This window comes from Nipponia nippon, unplaced genomic scaffold (genome assembly GCF_047370975.1).
Source record: "Nipponia nippon isolate SJK-2023a ecotype South Korea unplaced genomic scaffold, ASM4737097v1 scaffold_1, whole genome shotgun sequence".
NCBI classification, from domain to species: domain Eukaryota; kingdom Metazoa; phylum Chordata; class Aves; order Pelecaniformes; family Threskiornithidae; genus Nipponia; species Nipponia nippon.
In genome coordinates, this window is record NW_028262290.1 from 158145907 (window position 1) to 158166138 (window position 20232).

A 20232-nucleotide genomic window follows, 5' to 3' on the forward strand; every position below is an offset into this window, starting at 1 on the left:
CTGGGCCTGGGTGCACCCACTGCCGCCCCTCCTCAGGCCGGGCCCCGTGGGGATGGCGCAGGCCAGTGTGGCCCCACGCATGGCCCCGCAGGGTGAGGGAAGCCTTGGAGCTGCCGTGGGGTTTGGCGGAGCCACTGGAAGAGCCTGTACATCAGCGAGGAAAGCTGGGCCATGGGGCTGTGGTGGATGCTTGCACAAGAGCAAGAAAAATAGGGCTCCGTGGGCTCAGTGGTAGATGCTCCTGGGACTGTGGTGCTTGCTGCAGCCAGGAGAACCAGGGCTCCAGATGAGCCAGGGGGGTCCCCCCCATCCCACCAGGGCTTTGGGGCCTGACAGGGAGCCCAGTGGCAGCTCCATGAGGAACCCGGCTGTGTGGGCAGGGGTGGTGGAGCAAGTGAGTCTGCACCCAGGGGCCTTCCCCGGTATCCTCACCCTGGGCAGCCCTGAAGGGACCCTGGGGGCCGCTCCCTGTGGGGGACAGCAGTGGCTTTGGTTTCTGGTGGCATGGGGAGAGGGGTGCAGAGCATCTCACCCCCCCAGAAGACTGGAACAACCCCAGCCTCCCTCCCCAGGGAGCAAAAGAGCGGCCTGCAGGTTTGGGGGACAATAGGACACAACATTGATTTTTATAATCCACAATCGAGGGATTAATCCGTCTAAAGAAGGCATCAGTGCCCGACCGGTGGCTGTTGTTGTTGCTTGGTTTGGGGTTTTGCTGTTGTCGTTGTTAAAACGCGAGTGCGGGCAGGGACGGGTGTAGGTCGGGCACTGATGCTGCCCTCAGCAGCACAGGGCTCGGGCTGGTGGGTGCCTGCGGCTGGCGGGGCCCGGGGCAGGACGCCCCTGGGAGGGAAACCTCCTCCGGTCCCTTTACCCGACGACGTGACTTGGGGGGGGACACGGGGGTTATTTTTCCCCAGAAGCTGTGGCATTTAAAGAAAAGCAAAGCGTAACGTGGGCAGGCGCATCCCGGAGGCCCGGGAGCGGCGGGGCGGGAGCGGCGGCCCGGTCCCCCGCTGCCCGGCCCCCCCGCCCGGCTCCCCCCGCCCGGCTCCCGGCGGGGCCGCGGCCAGCTCCAGCCTGCGCTGAAACTGAGCAGACCCTCCCCGCACCCCCCAGCTCTGCTTTCTTTCACATCTAATTTGATAGGAGGGTGATTTCAAGCTTCCCACAGTTACAACTTTTCTTGATTTCTCCCTTTGCCCCCCCCTCCCCGCACATTTATTACTCGCATTTAATTAATTCCTTCTTTGCGTTTCCTTTCCTGTTAATCTTTGGGTGACTGCTTTGTACATATGGCAATCTGATAATGAGGGAGTTTATCCTTATTCTCTATACTTCTTCATTGCGATGTCCACCCGCCTAGTGCCTGGGATATCGATCATCTTTCCTTGGGGAGGGGGGCAAGGTAAGAGGGGTGATAAAAGATTTGCAGTATCCCACACCATTAAGAATAGCTTTTATTCCTTGGCACTGTTTAATCAACTGTTATATCAAGTCACGCTGTTTAAGCAACCACATCAAAAGAACATACCCCCTTTTGTATAAATTATATATTCCTTGTATCTGTCTTCTCACATGCACGCAGACGGGGAGATAAAACTTAAGTTTGTTTTTTAACAGCATGAAGCAGGTATTTAGCTGTTATACAACTTGTTTCTGCAACTAAGTTGGTTGATAAAAACCTAGAAGCCAAGCTGCTGACTTTCTAACTTTTTACCCATTCCCAAGTCAAAACTCCTAAATGTAAAGCTCGGAAAGAGAAATCAATGATTCATTGAAACTCTGCAAAGAAACATAAATAACAGAAGAAAAGTATAGGCGAAAAAAGAGGGGAGAGCACCAGTTAGAGTCGGTGTGAGAGCTTCGGATCACTTCTTTCGGCTCTTTTCTAAAGTTCACATAAAAAGACCACTTTGTCCCTTGAAAAGTCCGTGCTGTCTTGCTTGTTACAGTTTACGGATACGCAACTTTTTTACCACTTAAAAACCAATTTTAAAGGCCATTTTCACATGGTTTAAGTTGATTACGACTCAGCTCGATGTCACAGACCGGAAAACTCCCATATAATTGCTCGCCCCAAAGACCTTTTTTTTAAAGAGAAAAAAAAAAAAACTTAAATAAAGTTGATTCTTTTTGGGTTTTTTTCCTGAGAGAGTGGACTTTGAATTACTTCAGCATGTCGTCCTGGCATTTTTAAGAACTCCTAAAAAACTCCTGAAACTTTCTAGGTCCTAGGACAAATTTTATTTTTTTAGGAGCAAAAGTAAATGAGCTCTTTACAGGCAGAGAAGTGTTTGTTCATATGGGACTCTGCTTTTCTGTCTAACCTGCTCTATCAGCCCCATCTCTGCAATTTTGCTCGTCTCTCAACACCTTTGTCTGATTAGTAGCTTTTGGAGATCGGGATAAAGACATCACTTGCCACGCTGCATGAGATAACAATTAATTTAACATTAAACTTATCCCCTTTCCATTCACTTTGCTTGGATCGATCTCTGTTAATTGTGTTTGCGGATGTTTTCAACACTATGCTTTTCTTAAAAACTTAATGACACCCCGCAAGGAGGTGTAAGAGTCTAAAACGCTCCTCTTCGACTTCGACCAAAGAAACAAAGAATACAGCCCCAGCGTGCTCAGGAGACCATCTATTTTTAATCAGTTGACTTTTCATGCACTTCTGAAGATACAACATTATTTTAAAGTGGGTGATAGCCCTGGTTTTATTTAAAAAAAAAAAAAAAAAAAAAAAGGTGCCATTTAGATCTCTGCACACTGCAGTTGTGTGATACACAAGTCAGGCACGCTAACTTCATATAACTGCCGCCTCGCATCAGCATGGCTTGTTTCTGCCTTTAAAGTAGTCATTTATCAGCTAAAAGGCGAGTGTGTTTAAAAATGTATGTCTTCAGGAGGGAGAGCAATCTCCTTTTTCAGGGGGAAGAAACCTGTTACAAAGCCACTGAGGTGGGTGCGCTCCTAAATGGCATTATTGCCCCCTGGGCGTTCAGATTTCCCCAATACGTTTCTATTTGCACGGCCCCCCGATAATTCGGCATTTTATTTAACCGCAACTGCCCTTAGAAACTTGACTTGCACTGAGGCAGCCTGCTAATCTTATTTATTTTTTTTCCCCTCTTTCACAGAGGCATCTGTTCCTCTTGCTGACAAATGTACCATTCTGCCAAGAAAGTTTTTGAAAAAAAAAAAAAAAAAAAACACCAACCAGCGTGTAATTGATGTTATCCCAAGAAAGCGCGATCTCCACCCCTCTCAGCTCCAAGCCCTTCAGGTAAAAGGAAAAAAAAAAAAATCTTTCAAGAATTTGTTGCCTTTTTGAGGGTTAAAACATCAGAAGACAAGCTTGTCTCGCCTTGGCCAATCAGCTCTCGGCCCTGGCAGCTATAATATAGAACTAAAGGCAGACTCCTCTCACAAGCGTCTTGCTTTGCTACCATTAAAATCAGACCCTTTTTTTGTCTCTCGATTGCTGTCTCCCGACCAAACTCCGATGTGTTCCGTTATCAGCGACCTAAAGCCTGCCATTCCAGCACCTGTCTTGCTAGGGATCGGTGGATAGTATACGATTCAGAAAGCAGACAAGGACATAGGAGGAGAGAGAGCTCTAGAGAGACAGCCAGGGATAGGCACAGAGAGCTTTGAAGTAATTGGATTCAATGGACGAAATGCTGCTGTTGACAAGAATTCTCTTGGTGGGCTTCATCTGCGCTCTTTTAGTCTCCTCTGGGCTGACTTGTGGACCAGGCAGGGGCATTGGAAAAAGGAGACACCCCAAAAAGCTGACCCCTTTAGCCTATAAGCAGTTTATTCCCAATGTGGCAGAGAAGACCCTAGGGGCCAGTGGAAGATATGAAGGGAAGATCACAAGAAACTCCGAGAGATTTAAAGAACTAACCCCAAATTACAACCCTGACATTATTTTTAAGGATGAAGAGAACACGGGAGCTGACAGACTGATGACTCAGGTAGAGCCACAGAGATACCTGTATTTGTGTTTGTTAACCTCTCTGAGCAATCCTAAAGGACGCATCTGTCTTAGTATTTTTGAAAGCCCCCCCCTTTCCCTCTCCCCCTCCTCCCCCCGCCCCTCCAAACTCGGCTAGTTTCCCCCATTGAATGTAAATCCCATCTATCCAGACAAGTTAGCAGGGGCTGGAGCTGGAGCTATCTAGATATTTGGTGGGGGAATCGGTGTGATACTTACAGTCATTACCGTGCCATGGCGTTCCCTGTAACTTGGTTAGAGATTGCTGTTTGCGTTTGTCCCCAAGGATGCACTTTGATCAAACGAATTGCATACAGCTCAGAGGACCCCAAGTGTATAGTGACCGCCAGGCCACTCACTCATTATTACAAGCGCAGTCCTCGGTTGCTACGCCTGCTGACTTGATTTTTTTCCTATATTTTATTTCATTCTTTTTTTTTTTTTTTTTGCTTCATTTCATTTTAGCCTTCATTATTATTTTTTTTTCCTCGCGAGCATAGTCTAAATTTAGTAAGCATGCAGTCGTGCACTCACAAAAGGCAGCTGAAGCCGGATCGACCATTCCTCTCCTGATTCCGTATTATATAGCTCGTATTGCAATACCATCATTTGCAATTGTGCCCATCAGAGCGTAAATATATTGATATTTCTTTAAGGATGCTCGCCACCAATGCTCTGGTACTTCCATAGGGGAGGGACTTGCAACTTATCGGCATTGCATCACCTTCTCTTTTAAAAAATCTGATGGCACAAGGTTTACAACTGGGTAAATATTGGATCTCGGGTGGAATCAGATTGCGGAACCATTTTATGCAAAAAAGAGAGAGAGAGAGAGAGAACCTCTCCGAGAGTCACCTCATAATTATTATACATGCTCAACAGAGAGCTCGGTGAAGTCAATTGCTCTGCCAATCCCGGAGTTTCTGAAACTACATGCAATCTAGACACTGGAAATGGGTTTCCTCCAAATATAGGTCAACAGCGCTTTTTTAATATTAATACATTTAAGCCCCACCTTCAGCGCTACAACAGGACTCGCCGGGAAGGACTAGGCGGGGAGTGGACGCGGGGAAGGGGGGGTGGGGGGTGGAATTTCCCAAACTCTCCCCGTTCCTCGGCCTGATTTTCCGCACGTTTGCCGGGTCTCCCGGGGCGAGGGACCCGGCGGCCGCCACCATCTCCTCCCGACCACCTTAAATCGCACCGTACCTCGGAGCGCGGCGCCGCGCCTCCGCCCGCCCGCCGCCGCCCGCTGCTCCGCGCCGGGCTGCGGAGCGGTGCGGAGCGGTGCGGAGCGGTGCGGAGCGGGTGTCCGTCTGTCCCCCTTCCCCCCCCGCTGGGCGTTAGCGCGGTCCGCGCCCCTCTGCGCACCCGCGGTCCTCCGCCCCGGCTGCCTCCGGTGCGAGGCAGCCGCATCTCTCGCATTTTCAGCTCCACTTACTCCCCTCGCGTATCGATCGCGGCGGCTCTCGGGTTTCACCCTTCCCTCCGCAGCCCGGCGGCGGCTCCGCGGGAGAGGGGCTCCCGCCGGGGCACGGCGCATCCCTCTCTGCGCGGCGGAGCGGGGCGAGGGGGGCGGCCGGCAGCCGGCAGCCGGCCGGGAGAGGTGGGCTGCGGGCCGGGGGCTGCGGGCCGGGGGCGGCGGGCCGGGGGCGGCGTGCGGGCTGACCCCGGCCCCGCGGCTCTCCCGGGGCACGCCGCGCCGGCTACGCGGCTGGCCGCTCTCGCTGCATCAGCTGGCAGCATCTGAACTCCTGACCTTCTGTCAACTTCCCTCAGACGAACGAAACGAAAACAAATACTTTTTTTTTTTTTTTTTTCTCCTTCAGTGCTTATTCCCGTGCCTTAGACACAAAGGGGGGAGGTGGGCTTGAGGGCAGCGGGGACGGGGAGGCCCGCAACGCCGGGTACCCGGCGGCAAAGAGGGGAGCGAGGTGGGGGGACGCGGTCGGGCTCCGGCGCCCCTCGGCGAGGCAGGGAGCGGGGCTGGGGAGGGGCTGCCCTTGCCCACCCTCCCCCGGGCACGGCCGGGTCCGCCGCTCCCGAGGTGCCGTCCTGCCGCCGGCTTCCCTCCCTCTCCTTCCCTCTCTCCCTCGGCCAGCAAGCTCTCCTTAAATCCCAGCCTTTAAACGCCTGCTTCGCGAGCCCTTCAACCATGGAGAGATCTTCCCTGAACAGAATCGTTAAACTTGCAGAATAGTTGCCGAATGCATTAGCCGCTAGTTAATATTAACTCCAGAACGGGAGGGGGAAAACGCAAACAGAGGTAGGTAAGTCAGGTTCTCAACTTTGCAGGTGACAACAGCAGTTTGCTGAGGGCTCCCCCCTTCCTCCCCTCCCTCCCCCCCACCCCAGCCATTGGCTGGATCCGGGGGAGAGATAAGGAGGCCAGGTCAGTATGATAAAGCTGGAATTTGTATGAAATAAAATAGCGATCTCGTGTAATGCAGGCACACAACCGGTGCGTGATGTGAGGAATTTAGAGATCAACTTGGCATTTAGGAAGCCCACCAGGTTGTTTACACTGACAGGTACCTGTTAAGTGTTTCCTTCAAGCAATTCATTTGTGAAGAGATTAGGAGCTGGCAGGAGAGGGCTTGTTGAACAACTTTGCCTCCACACAAAGCGTTAGTGGAGGCAGCCCTGCTGAGCTTCACGGTGGCTGAACAGAATTGGGCTTGATTTGTGGCACACGACCCAATGAATTAATAAATAGTCTGGGCTTCACGGCTTTTGACTCTGACAATCCAGCTCAGGCAGCATAAAAGGGAGGAAAGTCCTTTAGGAGGTCGTTTCTTCTTCTTTATTTCGCCCGAAGCCGGGAGCTGGTGCTGGCAGGGCCGGAGCAGCGAGAGCCCCTGGGCGCTGCCCGCCCCGCTGCCCGCACCCCTGCCCGCACCCCTGCCCGCCCTCCGCGCCCGCTGCCGCCCGTGGGCAGCGGCGGGGCAGGACAGCGCGGGGCTGTCGCCTTATCAGCAGCTGAGACCTGTGATCCTTCGCCCCCTTCCCCCCGTAAATCGCTGGATCCATCCTCTCAGGTGGGCGAGGGAGAGAGGGAGGAAAACCAAATCAAACTCAACTTCCTTGTGCTGCTGCGCTTTGCTGCCGGGAACGGTGCCGAAACCCAAACACCCGGCTCTTTCCATAAAACGGTAGGCCGGAGAGTCCAAAGTGAGCTCACGATTGCGTTTGATATCTCTCGGGGACCTGTCTATTGCTGGAATTGCTTTTTATGGCTGTTGACAGGCACACGGGAACTTTCTTGTTGAGCAACCTTGTCACGTCCCTAAAGCAGCGTCGTCGGGGTAATGGAGGGGCTCTGCCTTTCTGGAAGCTGTGGAGGGGACCTTTGCGGTCTGTTACTGGGTGTGCTGGGAGCACACTGGGGAGAATGGTCCTGCAGAAGGCCAAGCATCCCAGGCAGGCCAGCCAAAGTGAGGGAACAGCAGTTTACTCCATCCCATCGTGGCTTTAATCCACGTCGATATTTGCATCAAAAGAGCCACACCGTGTATATCTATGAGTTATTTTCCTCTCAAAAAGGGGGGGGGGGGGAAGTTGCCAACGTGTGCGTTTCCAACTCGGTACCTTTAATCAAGGGCTTTTCAATGCTTTCGGTGCTGATTTCCTATTTCGGGGGGGCTGCGAGTCCTTTTCCCCTGCCGCTGGCGTGTCTATTCCCTCCCTTGGCTAAGAAGGCCTAAGGAATCCCCCCCCAAACTTTCAGGGTTTCATTTGGAGCTCACCCCCTCCGCGGCTGCAGTCCCTCCCTCCCCCCATCCCACCCCGCTCCTCTCGCTCCCCGCAGGCCCCCGGTGCCGCAGGGCCCGACTCAGCCCGGGGAAGGCCGGTGGCTCCGGAGGGGCGATGGAAAACCCTGCAGTGCTTCTCCACGGAGTTGGAAACGTTTCACTCCACACAAAGGGTCTCCTAGCTTGCATAGCATCCCTGCTTCGCTTAACTTCCCTCCTTGGCGCTCCCTTCCTTTTCATCTTCCCACTAAGAGCTATATTATTGTATGGATTTGCTCGGCTTTGTAGGCGAGCGCCGATGTATGTTTGAAGCGGAGTGAATGCTCCCAGCCCATGCTGCTTTGAGGGCTTTAATGAGTGATGGGCGAAGGGAGAGAAAAAAAAAAAACAACCCACCCGTCCCTCCAGCACATAAAGGCTGTTAACATGTATTGAGACCCCTTTCAACACAGAATTAAGCTGAAAAGACCCGGAGAGACATTCCGGGAGGGAATCCGTGACTCTGAGATACATGGCGAGTGTTTGTTCTCGGCAGAAACTTCGCTCTCGGGAAGGGGACAGGGCACTTAGCGGCAGGAATTCGCTCCGTGCAGGCGGCTGTGAGCCGGCCGCGCTCAGCCCAGCGCCGGCGGTGGGCGGGGGCCGCTGCCCCTGCGGCAGGTGCAGGGGGAGCGGATGGCTCCGGCCCGCTGGGTGTTCGTGGTGTTTCACCCCCTCTTCCTCCCGTGTCCCCAAGTTTCATCCTCCTCCTCCTCCTTCACCTGCCTCCCCGTCCCTCCCTGGCAGCGGGGGAGAAGATGCTCGGCCCCGGCTCGGCCCATCCGGCGGCGTGGTTTGGGGGCGGGGGGGGGGGGGGGCACTGCCGCCGATTTGGCTGGGGAGGGAGGGCAGGGAACAGCCCTGGGGGGGGTGGTGGATGGTGGTAGGGGGTCTGCTCCCGGCTGCAGCAGTGCCCCCCCGCAATGCGCCCTTCCCCGTCTGCCCGTATCCCCGCAGCGCTGCAAGGACAAGCTGAACGCCCTGGCGATCTCGGTGATGAACCAGTGGCCCGGGGTGAAGCTGCGGGTGACCGAGGGCTGGGACGAGGACGGCCACCACTCCGAGGAGTCCCTGCACTACGAGGGCCGGGCCGTGGACATCACCACCTCGGACCGGGACCGCAGCAAGTACGGCATGCTGGCCCGCCTGGCCGTCGAGGCCGGCTTCGACTGGGTCTACTACGAGTCCAAGGCGCACATCCACTGCTCCGTCAAAGCAGGTAAGGAGGGCAGCCTGGCCAGGGACAGGTCGGGGGGGGTGGGGGACACCCCCGGGCCACGGCTCAGCCCCCCCGAGCCCGCTCCGTCCTGCCCGGTGCCGCCCGGGCCCCCTCCTCCCCGGCGCCGCAGGGTCCCCACCAGCCCTGCCCGCCCCCTCGGGGCTGCTCCGGGGATGCGGAGCCTCCTCGTGCTCCCGCCGGCGCAGGGGTGGGGAATAAAAGGAGAGTGGGGGAAAAAAATGGCAAAAAACATTAAAAAAAAAAAGCCCAGCCACCTGCAGCACTTCTTGACAGCATTTTGATTTGGGTGATTTGCTTGCCCAGCCTTCCCACGAGCGCCGCGCCGCAGCCGCACACCCTTCTCCCCCCCCCCGTGGGATTTGCTGCTTTCCCCATCCAAAGAGCATGTTCAACACAAACACTAGTGGCCGTCTCCAGCCGCCCCGCTGGCTGCACGCCTTACTCGCGATCGCTAATCGCCGAGCGGGAGCCGGCCAGGAAAATAAATAAGTAACGTGGTCCCCTGCCTTCTTCAGCGGTAGCCGCTAGGAAATTCCCAGATAGGGATACACACACATATAAATTTTTTTCCCTCCCCTGTGCTTACAACGCCACACGCTGTCTCAACCCGGGAACAGCTCGCAAGAAATCCCCGAGTCGCCGAGTTAATTTTCTTAGCACTTGACACTTTTTTAGGGAGCAAAAGAGTTGGCAAGTGCTGGACCCCCCTGCCGCTTCCCTCCACCTGGCTGCGTGGCCAAAGCGCTTTCTAATAGCATCCTCTAGCCCAGCAGCCCACTGGAAGTGTCAAGAAACACTTGGCTGCAAAAGAAAATAATGAACTTTCTTTAAATATAGCCGTTTGCTTCAAAACCAGCAGCCCCACGGCAGGGAAATGGGCCTGGCCTTGCCATGCCTGTCTGCAAGAGGGGTTCATCCCCCTGCTCCGGCCCGAAGCTCCCCGGGGGCTGAGCCGAGGTAGCACCTCTCCCGGCCCACTCGGGCTTTGTCCTGAGAGCCCGCTACAGCTTTTGTTCAGCTCCCTGGTCCTTTCTAGCCCAAAAGAGGCCCTGCAAAGCTCTCAGCCATGCGGTGATATGAAACATCCCTTTCAATAGCGAAGATGGGCTTTATAGCGCAAGATGTCCGATTGTGGCGCACGATGACCTTAGCCCGAGCGTAGCCCGAGCGTACCCCTTAATCCACCCCCACGGGTATTTCATAGGAGAGGAGTAACCCCAAGCTGCTCATTGAGATTCGGCACACACGGACTTGGGGGCAATATTTAGAGGGTGTCAGGTGGGGTCGTGTGACTGTACCAGGCGGGCTGCAAGGGAGCAGGGTTGAATTCCACCCACTCAGCCTGATTTCAAACTGTCCAAACCTCGTTTCATGACAGAGCATCTTATGAGAAGATTAAACCCCATAATGCCAGGCAGGAAGATTCTTTATCTAGATCTCTGTTTGCAAAAAGTATGATCCCGGAGACTGGAATGCAAAGAAGAGTTCCCCCAAGGCCTGAATTATTGTCACCAGGACAGAGGAGGGAGAGGCAGGGGTGGTAAAAGGGACATTGATAATGCGCTACAGCAAGTATTTAGAGCAAGCTTCTACATTTAAAATTCAAATACAGATCTTGAGTGCCTTGGAAAAGTGGCTCTGCTGTGCAAATAGTGCTTGGAAGGTCCTGGGTTTTTTGGAGAGTATGTGTGTGAATTGGCACATAGGGTTTCTGCACCTGAACAAATAGGGAGGGGGAGAAAAGGGGGGGAAGAAGCTGGGAAAAAAAATGGAAGTGTCCTCTCTTCCAAGAGTGTCTGCATTTATTACATGAATCAGAATGACAATGCTGATCCTTTATTGGATTTTAATTAGAGAACCCAAACAAGCACTGCTCAAAGAAGCAGATTTTCACACCTCTGCCAATTCACTGGCATGTTTGTAGAGCTGCTACACTACTAGATCTATTCATCAAGTCCCTGAATATGCAAACAAAGCTCTAGCCAGACCTTTACCGCCGGCTTGTAGGAAGGTGTAGTTTGCTAGCAGAGGGCTCCACATAAAGCGCATAGCTTGTTTGTTGCCATGTCCTCCCTGAAGAGGCCTTGGAGATCTCGCTGCTTCATTTCTGAAGGAGAAGTGATAAAGTCGTTAGCAAATCAATAACGGTCTAATTTTCGCCCTTCCTGCCCTTCCTGAGAAAGTCATTAGGAGACACTCCAAGGATTTATTTCAATCATAAGAGCTTCAGTACCAGCCACACAAGCAAAATATAAAATCTGACCGCCTTTAGAAGATAAATCACCAGGACTCTAAACTGGCATAGAGAGTAATGGTGAGAAACCAGGAGACGGCAGGGAGGGATAAAGAATGTCAACAGATGTAGCAAAGACACTTGCTACCGTGACATACCATGGGCCACTACCCAATATGTAGAAAATCAGAGCTTTTAGGAACACTGTAGAGTCCCTCAGTTAAGCCAGAGACCAGCCTGGAACAGGGCAGAGGTCCTCTCCCACCTCCCCGCACGTGGCCAAGCTTCCAGAAAGGGCTTTGCAAGAGAGACTTAAAGCCTCATCGCTATTTCTGCTTTCCCCAAACCTGCGATTGTTCCTCTTGGTAGCACTGGAAAGCAGCAGCAGTTCGTGACAGCATTTAGTAACTAAACTCTGAGTAACTCCAAGAGCTGGAGGAGGTGAAGGAGGGATGTGCTGCGGTCTGGCACAGGCGTGGGGCTGCCCGGGGACCACATGCCCTGGGACAGGGAACCGCATCCTCCTTGCAGTGAGGTGGGAGAGGTGAGGGAGATGATGGTTTTTTTGGAAAGAGGAGTGAACTGGAGTGCTGGGGATGGCAGGCATGGGTATTATGGGGGTCGACATGTGCCTCAGAGGCCCCCATGCCAAGCAGGAGAGCAGGGAGGGCTGGGGGCAGCATGGGGTCCTGCAGAGGCAATGGAGGGGGGCTCGGGTGATCCAGGCTGTTGCGTTCCAGTGGGGCGATGGACAAATTCATGTGCTCCTCGGGACAAAGCCTCCTCCTGCTCTCTGCTGTTTGTTGCCCTAGATGGGCTCCCTGCGTAAGAGCTGCGTGGGGACCCTGAGCATTGAGCGCAGACGCTCACCTAGAGGAGAAACCTTATGCCAGCAAAACTGCTTGGCTTTGAAAGCCTGCGAGTTATCCAGCATCAGGTGTCAGTGCAGGGCAGAAAATAGCCAAGTGGGAAGCTCTTCCAGAAAAGATTTGTTCTGGAACAGCTTTCTCGTGGAAATATTTTGGCCCATTTCCTTAATGAGACAAACCACCCTTGTAACTCCTAACCCAGAGGGAGATGTACGGGCTCAAATCTGGCAGGGAGGGGACTCTCACTTGACCCACTGAGTGCAAACGGGGCATGGTCGTAGATGAACGTGGAGGAATTTCAGAAAGGAGTGAGGCTGCATCCTGCACCCGTGCCTCTCGGGCGGGTCAGGGTGGTCGGGGAAGTGGCGTGTCCCCTCGTGCCCCCATGCCCCGGCCTGGCGGCTGCCCCTTCTAACCCTGCTGTGCCTTTCTCCTTGCACAGAAAACTCGGTGGCAGCCAAATCAGGGGGCTGCTTCCCTGGCTCGGCCACGGTGCACCTGGAGCAAGGCGGCACCAAGCTGGTGAAGGACCTGAGCCCTGGGGACCGGGTGCTGGCAGCCGACGCGGAGGGCCGGCTGCTCTACAGCGACTTCCTCGCCTTCCTTGACCGGGAGGATGGCTCCCACAAGCTCTTCTATGTCATCGAGACACGGCAGCCCCGGGCCCGGCTGTTGCTGACGGCCGCCCACCTCCTCTTTGTGGCCCCCCAACACAACCAGTCGCAGGAGGGGACCCCCAGCAGCCGGGCACTCTTCGCCAGCCGCGTACGGCCAGGCCAACGGGTCTACGTGTTAGGCGAGGGTGGGCGGCAGCTCCTGCCAGCATCCGTCCACAGCGTCTCACTGCGGGAGGAGGCTTCGGGGGCGTACGCCCCACTCACCGCCCAGGGCACCATCCTCATCAACCGGGTGCTGGCCTCCTGCTACGCTGTCATCGAGGAGCACAGCTGGGCGCACTGGGCGTTCGCCCCCTTCCGCCTGCTCCAGGGGATGCTGGCTGCTCTCTGCCCCTCCGGCGGGGGGGCCCTGGTGGGTGCCCCCGCCGCCCCCGGTATCCACTGGTACTCTCGCCTCCTCTACCGCATCGGCAGTTGGGTGCTGGATAGTGACTCTCTGCACCCGCTGGGCATGGTGGTGCCGTCCAGCTGAGAGCATCCCGTGCTGCCCCGGCCACCCGCCAGCCTCCGAGGGAGAGACAGAGACACAGAGAGAGAGAGAGAGAAAGGAGAAAAAAAGAAAAAAAAAAAAAAAGAAAAGAAAAACCTAAAAGAAAAAAAAGGAAAAAAAATTACATATTTTTAAAAGAGAGCACGGATTAAGACTTAAAAATAATAATAATAAAATAATAATAATTAAGTAGGACAGTCCAAAGTAGACTTTAAGGGAAACAAAGACCCCAGGAAGTTCTGTTCTGTTTAGTTTATAAATATATATATATTTTTATTTGTTCTTTTGTTTTGTTGGTTTATTTGTCATTTTTTTTTTTCCTCCTCTCCTGGATATTTATTTCTTTGGTATTTTGAATAGATGTTTTAAATGATATGAACCGGACCTTCAAGAGCCTTAAATAGTTTCTTTGATAATTTATTATCATGTGAACTGTACTCACAGGGGAAAAAATTATTTTGTGAGGCCAAGCAAAACTGCGCAGAGTCTATTTTTCTACATGTCACGTGTGTCCTGACTTTCAGAAAGAAAAATTCTGTACTTTCCCATCTCTCCATTACATCGCTCCTTCATTTCAGCAAGTCTAAAAAACAAGCAAGCAAGCAAGCAAGCAAACACACAAAAAAAAGACAAACTTCATGGGGGTCCGTAAATTATATTTTTATACACAGAATTGTAAATTAGATTTTTTTGAGAGATCAATACTTAACTGAATCACATTTCGTTTTTTGAAATAGTGTAAAATATGAGAATATATTATTTTAATTTAAATAGTTTCAAATGTAACGTCATTTCCTGTATTGTTTTCCATGTTTTGCTTTGTAAAAACACCATTTGGCCACGTTCATGGAAGTCAAGACTGTTACACAAACTTTTTATTTGCAAAAGCCGTAAGAAACTTTGTTATTTTTAACTTCAAAAAAAAAATTTATTAGAAAATAATATTTTTTAAAAAGCGCACATGGCGGCAATTCTGTGACGATGGAGACGGTAGTTTGTACAGAGGGGAGAAAAGGATGTTTTGCATTAATAAATTGAGAAATAACTGCTGTAAATTTACTAAAATGTATTTTTGAATATTTTGTAATAGTTTTAATAGTTTTATAGAAATAAAATGTGCCATGCACAGTCTGGTTAGTATACAATAACTAAGAGTTCTTGGTGCATCCCATTTTTTTTTTCCTTTTTGCTTATTGGTTTAGGAAACATGATGCCTAAAGGAGTGCCCGTTATTTTATTTAGATGTGTTACTTATAACTTTTAATTTTGGTACTTTAATTAAGGAAACGAATCCATCACATCCGCGCGTAACCTGGAATCTCTTGTACTAACAGTAGAACCTCACTTATTCGCACGAGTGGCCGGGAGATGTGGTTTCCCTTCGCCGGAGCCCCGGCTCCTCGTCCACGCTCAGGCGATGCTCCCCTCTTCCAGCGCCCGCCCTGGCTCCGTGTCCATCTCCTGGTCTGGTCTGGAGACTGCAGATGGCTCTTAAAATTGATTTCTGAGGGCGTTAAATCAAGTTTGCCTTTTGAAGCATGTTAATCTGAAGGCAGGCAGCTGCCTTCACCTTGTGGCGGCACCGGGATTTTAATTGGCTTTAACCTGGGTGCCTGGAAGATGGAAATCTGGGGGACAGACACTGACTTTGGTGAATTAACTGGGATTCATGTGGCTGATGCTGGAAGAAGGAGATGGCTACCAGATTTCACTGACCACCTTGCCTGAGTAACAATGCAGGGCTTGGGGCCACCAAGAAAAGAACAAAATACCCTTTGCAAAACATAAAAAAAGAGAGAAAAATTTGTTCATTTATTCTGAGAGACATTCCTTAGCTGTAATGCATCAGAGTCTGTCCTGAGCCATTGATGGGTGAACGTATTGGAGATGTGTTTTAGGAGCCAAGTGGTGGGGCCAGTGCTGCATCCCCTGCCTGGTCCCATCCCCAGGCCCCACTGAGGGGCTCGTCCTCGACGGGTGCCGATGAGTGAGGTTCTGCTGCACCACGTGCTCCTCCCCGGAGGGTTTCCAGGATCCCGTTAAAAATTTTGCAAAACATTGTGTGTGCGTGTGTGTGCGCGTCTGCGACAGGACCGTGCCAGAAGGGAGCTTTCCTTGAATGTCTTCTCACCTTTTCTTCAGTTTCCATTACTCGCTGGTCTAGGACGTTCATCCATCAGGCAGCCTTCTGCTCCAGAGATGCAGCCACGTCCTCTGCCAGGATGGATGGCAGCTCCAGGTGGCCTCCTTGGATGTCCTCACCTGGGGCCACTTCCAGAGAGTGTAGACCATGCTCTCCCACACTGAAAGCCTGGGAGCTTCCAGAGCGGTGCCAGGAGATGGTGGCCAAGCCCCGGTCATGAACACCCCTGTGTCAAGCCCTAACAGATGGATGTGGTCTCTCCTTCCCGGCAGCTTCTCTCCAGGGCCACTTCCACCCTCCGAAGCTTGGACACGGCCAGGGTGGTGAGACTTCAGTGTGACCGCTGGTGTGCTGCAGCGCCCACGTGGACTGCCGGGATAGGAACCAAGCCACCCTAATAATGCCCACGCAGGGGAATGTGGACTGTCCAGTGGGTGCCGGGGACCTACTGCCAGCCCCAGCTTGGACCTTGCCACCTCCGTGTCTTTGGGGTCTGCTGGTGTGTCGGGGGCTGCAAACGCATCTGGTTTGGGGCATGTCAAAATGTGATCATGGAACAAATGAGTCTCTGCTGTAAGACTCTGGCCTTTGTATGGCAGTGTCTGGGCATCTGAGCTCTCTCACCCCTGTCTCTGAATGGCGGCTGGTGTCTTGTAAAGCCTTTACACTTAAAAAATGACCGTGTTAGAGCCTACCTTTTCCAGAGGTCAGGCGGTGGAGGTGTTTAGAGATGTCAGTGACCAAACTTCAAGCTGTTGGCTTGGGGGCTTCAGTCTAAATCATAACTGAGATGAAAAAGACCCATTAGACCAGAGCCCACACTTGTGTGAGGGTAGGGTATGTGCCCCAGTAGGGACCATATCAGATATTGCCACATTTAATCTTCACTGAAAGGCTGAGATGATCTCAGAGCTTTGTGGTGTGAGAGAAGCTAAGATGCTGTCTTATACTAGGATCAACCTGTTTCGCCAAGCAAAGAAATGCTGTGCCGTGTTCTCCATTGCGTGTATTTCGAGTGACTGTATGCCTCCCTTTCACCGTATATTTATTACATCTCTTCCTTTGGCGCCTCACGTCTGGATCACCTCTCCGTGGTATGCAATTAGAAGTGCTTCATTAGATGGACCTATCCAACCTATAGCTACAGCTCTCGTATGAAGGATGTACTGTCATAACATTGTGCAAAACGCCTAGGAGATGTCACCGTCCATTTTCAGGGTCCGAGTATGGCAATAGTTTGTATAAAATGTACACATAGTGGTGGCTACAGAATAGTTTATGACTAAATACATATCTATTACTGTTAAAATAATGTATAAGAATGTACTTGAAGCTATTATCCTTGTGCTCTGTTGTCTGAATAATTAAAGAAATTACAGAGACTTCCTGAAATGTGACAGCATTCCTATCGCACACTCTCAGCTCTGCGGTTTTTCCCCCTGTGACATTGAAATGGGGCACGGGGAGCCCGGACCTCGGTCCTGTGGGATTTGGTATGGGACCCTTCAAACATGGCAGGAATTGTGCCCATGCTGCTTCATGTGATGGTGGCAACCTCCCTCTTCTCCCACCTAGAGCCATGCAGACAGTCTACCATTTACCTGCGAAATACCGCGTGGCTCTGCAAAGCCAACTCATTTGGCAGGGTTTTGTGGGGAGACAGAGATGCCCTGAAGGTCAGCCCATCAGCAGCTGCCTGTCCTCCCCAGCCTCCCCCAACCAAGCCAACGTGCGAAGTGACCCTAATGAGACTGGGGCTATTTTGTGTTTATCTAACCGGTCTTTCACGCAGTGCCCCAGTGCTCAGACACCAGCTAAACCAACCGAAGGGAAGCTTGGATGTGCCCGTAAAAGAGGATCTCATCCACAGTGCAATTAAAATCCAAGCCAAGCACTGGAGCAAACCAGGTTTTTCACATTCAGGTAGCCATGCTGTGCCACAGCCAGCAGCTCCTTGTGCCCTCACATATGAAAGTTTGCTTAGCTATATCTTTATATATATATATGCACATGTATGTATACATACATAATATTATTATCCCTATATTAAGAGCTCAGCATATCCTACAAGGCTATAAATGTGTTCATGTTGGCCCTCCCAAGCATTTCACATCACACCAAGGTTGAGCAGGGAATGCAAATCAGCCCAGTTGGGTGATAATTGGGCAGCAGTTTTGCAACTCCAGTACAACATCTATTTCAATTACAGGGGGAAGGAAATCAGAAAGAGCATTTTATGTTACTCATTACTGCAAGCCATAAGGGACCACTAGATTTCCTAAGCTTTTGAAATCCTCTCTTCAGCAGTTTCTGCCTTAAAACTAGTGCAAACTTTACCGAAAAAAAAAAAAAGGTCAATTTTCCATGTACAGAACATTTCAGCACTTTTAGTGGAGCAGTGTTAATGTGGTCCTTGGCCTACGCAGGTTGAAAGGGGAAAAATCATCTTTAAAAAGTGCATCTTTACAAGCAACGGGATTGTCTCAGATTTTGATGGGAGCAGGATGAGGCCCGCAGGCACTGTTTATGCCAAGATTGTTAAATATGATTTTTAATACTTTGCATTTGGAGTGTTTAGGCTTACATATTTAAATAATTTTCATTTTCAGGACTGAAAAGAAGCGAGCAAATCCAGCCAATATGAGTTTAATAATCCTGTCCTGGTTCCAGTAAAATCAAAAGCAGCATCCAGAGCTGATCCGAGTGCACATGGAGTTGTTCTGTTACCTTAAAGCCCAGTGCAGGACCCTATATAACTTCTTTTCCTTCCATCCTTAAGTGAGAGCAAGCCAGCTCCTTGGACGAATATTACTGCAAATCAGGAGTGAAACCACAAGGTCAGGAAATCTGTCTGGGGTAAAAATATTTGTTCTGATGTCCTGTGACCTAAATGGGAAATAAATATTAGATTTGCTCAGTTTGGTGTAAACAAATGTCCGTTCATATTACTGAGAAGGAGAGGCAACAAGGGATGCTCTGTGTGGTGTGACTGCGGAGGGTTCCTTGGCCACCAAATTTGCATCTGGCTGCTGCCCAAGGGCAGGAGGGCTTGGACATGGGCAGGGCAGTGGGGACGCTGTAGGAGCACCCTGTGCTTTGTGGGGTTCCGCTTGACTCTGGGGATGGCACAGGGACCCTTTCCTCACCCCATCGCTGCGGCAATGCTTGCCTGGACCAGCTCGCTGGGACACCACGATGTCTCCCTTGAAATGCACTCACAGGAAAAATATACTTGGGAACGCTGTATCGTTCCAAGTCTTGAGTCTTTTGATGGCATTCGCTGCAAGGGAATGGATGATAAATCTGTATGCAATTACAGCAACATCCTTTCGGTATCATGACACAGAGGCGCTATGTCACAGACCTGTCATAGGGTTTCACTGGGCGGAGGAAGCTGATTTTACAAGCAGGGTACAGCTCAGGCTTTGGCTAATTTGCAGCAGCAAAATATTTCACGAGCTTTTTTGGAACAGTTTAGGCTGGAAGGGGGCTCTAGTGGTCCCAAGTCCAACCCTGGCCCATACGGGGCTGGCTTAGAGCAGGCTGCTGGAGGCCATCTTCCGTCAGGTCCCACGTGTCTCAGAGCATGGAAAGCCACCATCCCTCTGGATGACTGGCATAGTTAAGTTAACATTTTGCCTAAATATTTCAATATCGCGTTCCATCTACCAATAATCTTCCTTTATATTCTCTTTTTATTTCTTCTTGGGGGAAAGAGACCCAAGAGTTAAAACAAGATTAGTTTTAAGAAATCCCAGGTCCAAAATCCGTGACATTCAGAGTTCTGCCGAGCGCTGCTTCTGCTCTTGCAGCCCGCACTGAGCAGAGACAGCTGAAACATTACTCGCCCAGCTAGCCTCTTCTCCATAAGTCAGTCCCGTCCTGTTTTCCACAGCAGTAAGCACTGTTTTTAATTATTAGACTGTGATGAGTGCAAATAAATATTAGTCTCAGGATTGCTCATGAACAATTCTCTTGGAATAGTCACTGGATTAGTGTAAGCTTTGTTTGCTTTGCCAAATGATGCCCTCTCTACTCTGCAAAGTTTTTCTAGAAACAGGAGCGTAATAAATGTACAGTATCAAACAAGTCTGTTCTGGCACAGTATTTGTATGAATAACCATTTTGTACTAACACCAGTGGAAGCTACGGGGTTCACAGGCAACAGAAAATCCAACTGCCATTCAAATATTTGCAAATAATGAATCATGTGATCCCACAAATAACAACAAACCAACCTGGTTGCTTTCATTGAGGAAAATGATTATGAATCACTGTGTACTGTGGGCTCGATCCAACAACCACCAGCGTCAAAAGGAGTCTTTCCACAACTTCAAACAGGCAGGGAGCTGAGCTGTGTTTGCTCAGCTTTACTCAGTGTATCCCTCGCTTTCATATTGGACGATTCAATAATAGAATTTATCAGGCAAGCAGGAATTTCCTAGAACAGCCAAGAGTGGGCAAATGTCATCTTCTGACTGCATATGTGCAGCTCCCACTGATGTCAGTAGGGTTATGCATGGGCAAAATGAGGTCAGGCTGTGTTGTCCTACTTTACGTGCCCTGTGGTATTACACTCAATTAAGTTTTGTCTCCCAGGACACAGCCTCCCTCCCACTTAAGTCACCAGGAACTTTGTCACTACACACACACAACAGTGCAGGAGAAGGCATGAAAAACTAGTCTTTGATCTAGAGTGCAAGAAGGTTTAACTCATGTATTTAGGAGCATGCAGCTGTGCTTTGGAAAGGGGGGAGTTAAATTCAGTAGGAAAAAAAAAATC

The 20232-nt window shown here is 51.1% G+C and overlaps 1 protein-coding gene across 2 annotated transcripts; it reads left to right on the plus strand.

The window, feature by feature from the left end:
• The first annotated feature begins 3465 nt into the window (after positions 1-3465).
• Positions 3466-16631, plus strand: SHH (sonic hedgehog signaling molecule). Of its 2 annotated transcripts, none has more exons than XM_087763051.1 (3): positions 3466-3986; positions 8755-9016; positions 12582-16631. In XM_087763051.1, the coding sequence occupies exons 1-3, from the start codon at positions 3678-3680 to the stop codon at positions 13286-13288; spliced, it is 1278 nt and encodes a 425-aa protein (XP_087619177.1). In that variant the 5' UTR covers positions 3466-3677; the 3' UTR covers positions 13289-16631. The 2 variants fall into 2 exon arrangements, with proteins under 2 accessions (XP_087619177.1, XP_087619244.1); XM_087763118.1 differs by lacking the exon at positions 3466-3986 and adding an exon at positions 8427-8457.
• Positions 16632-20232: the final 3601 nt, after the last annotated feature.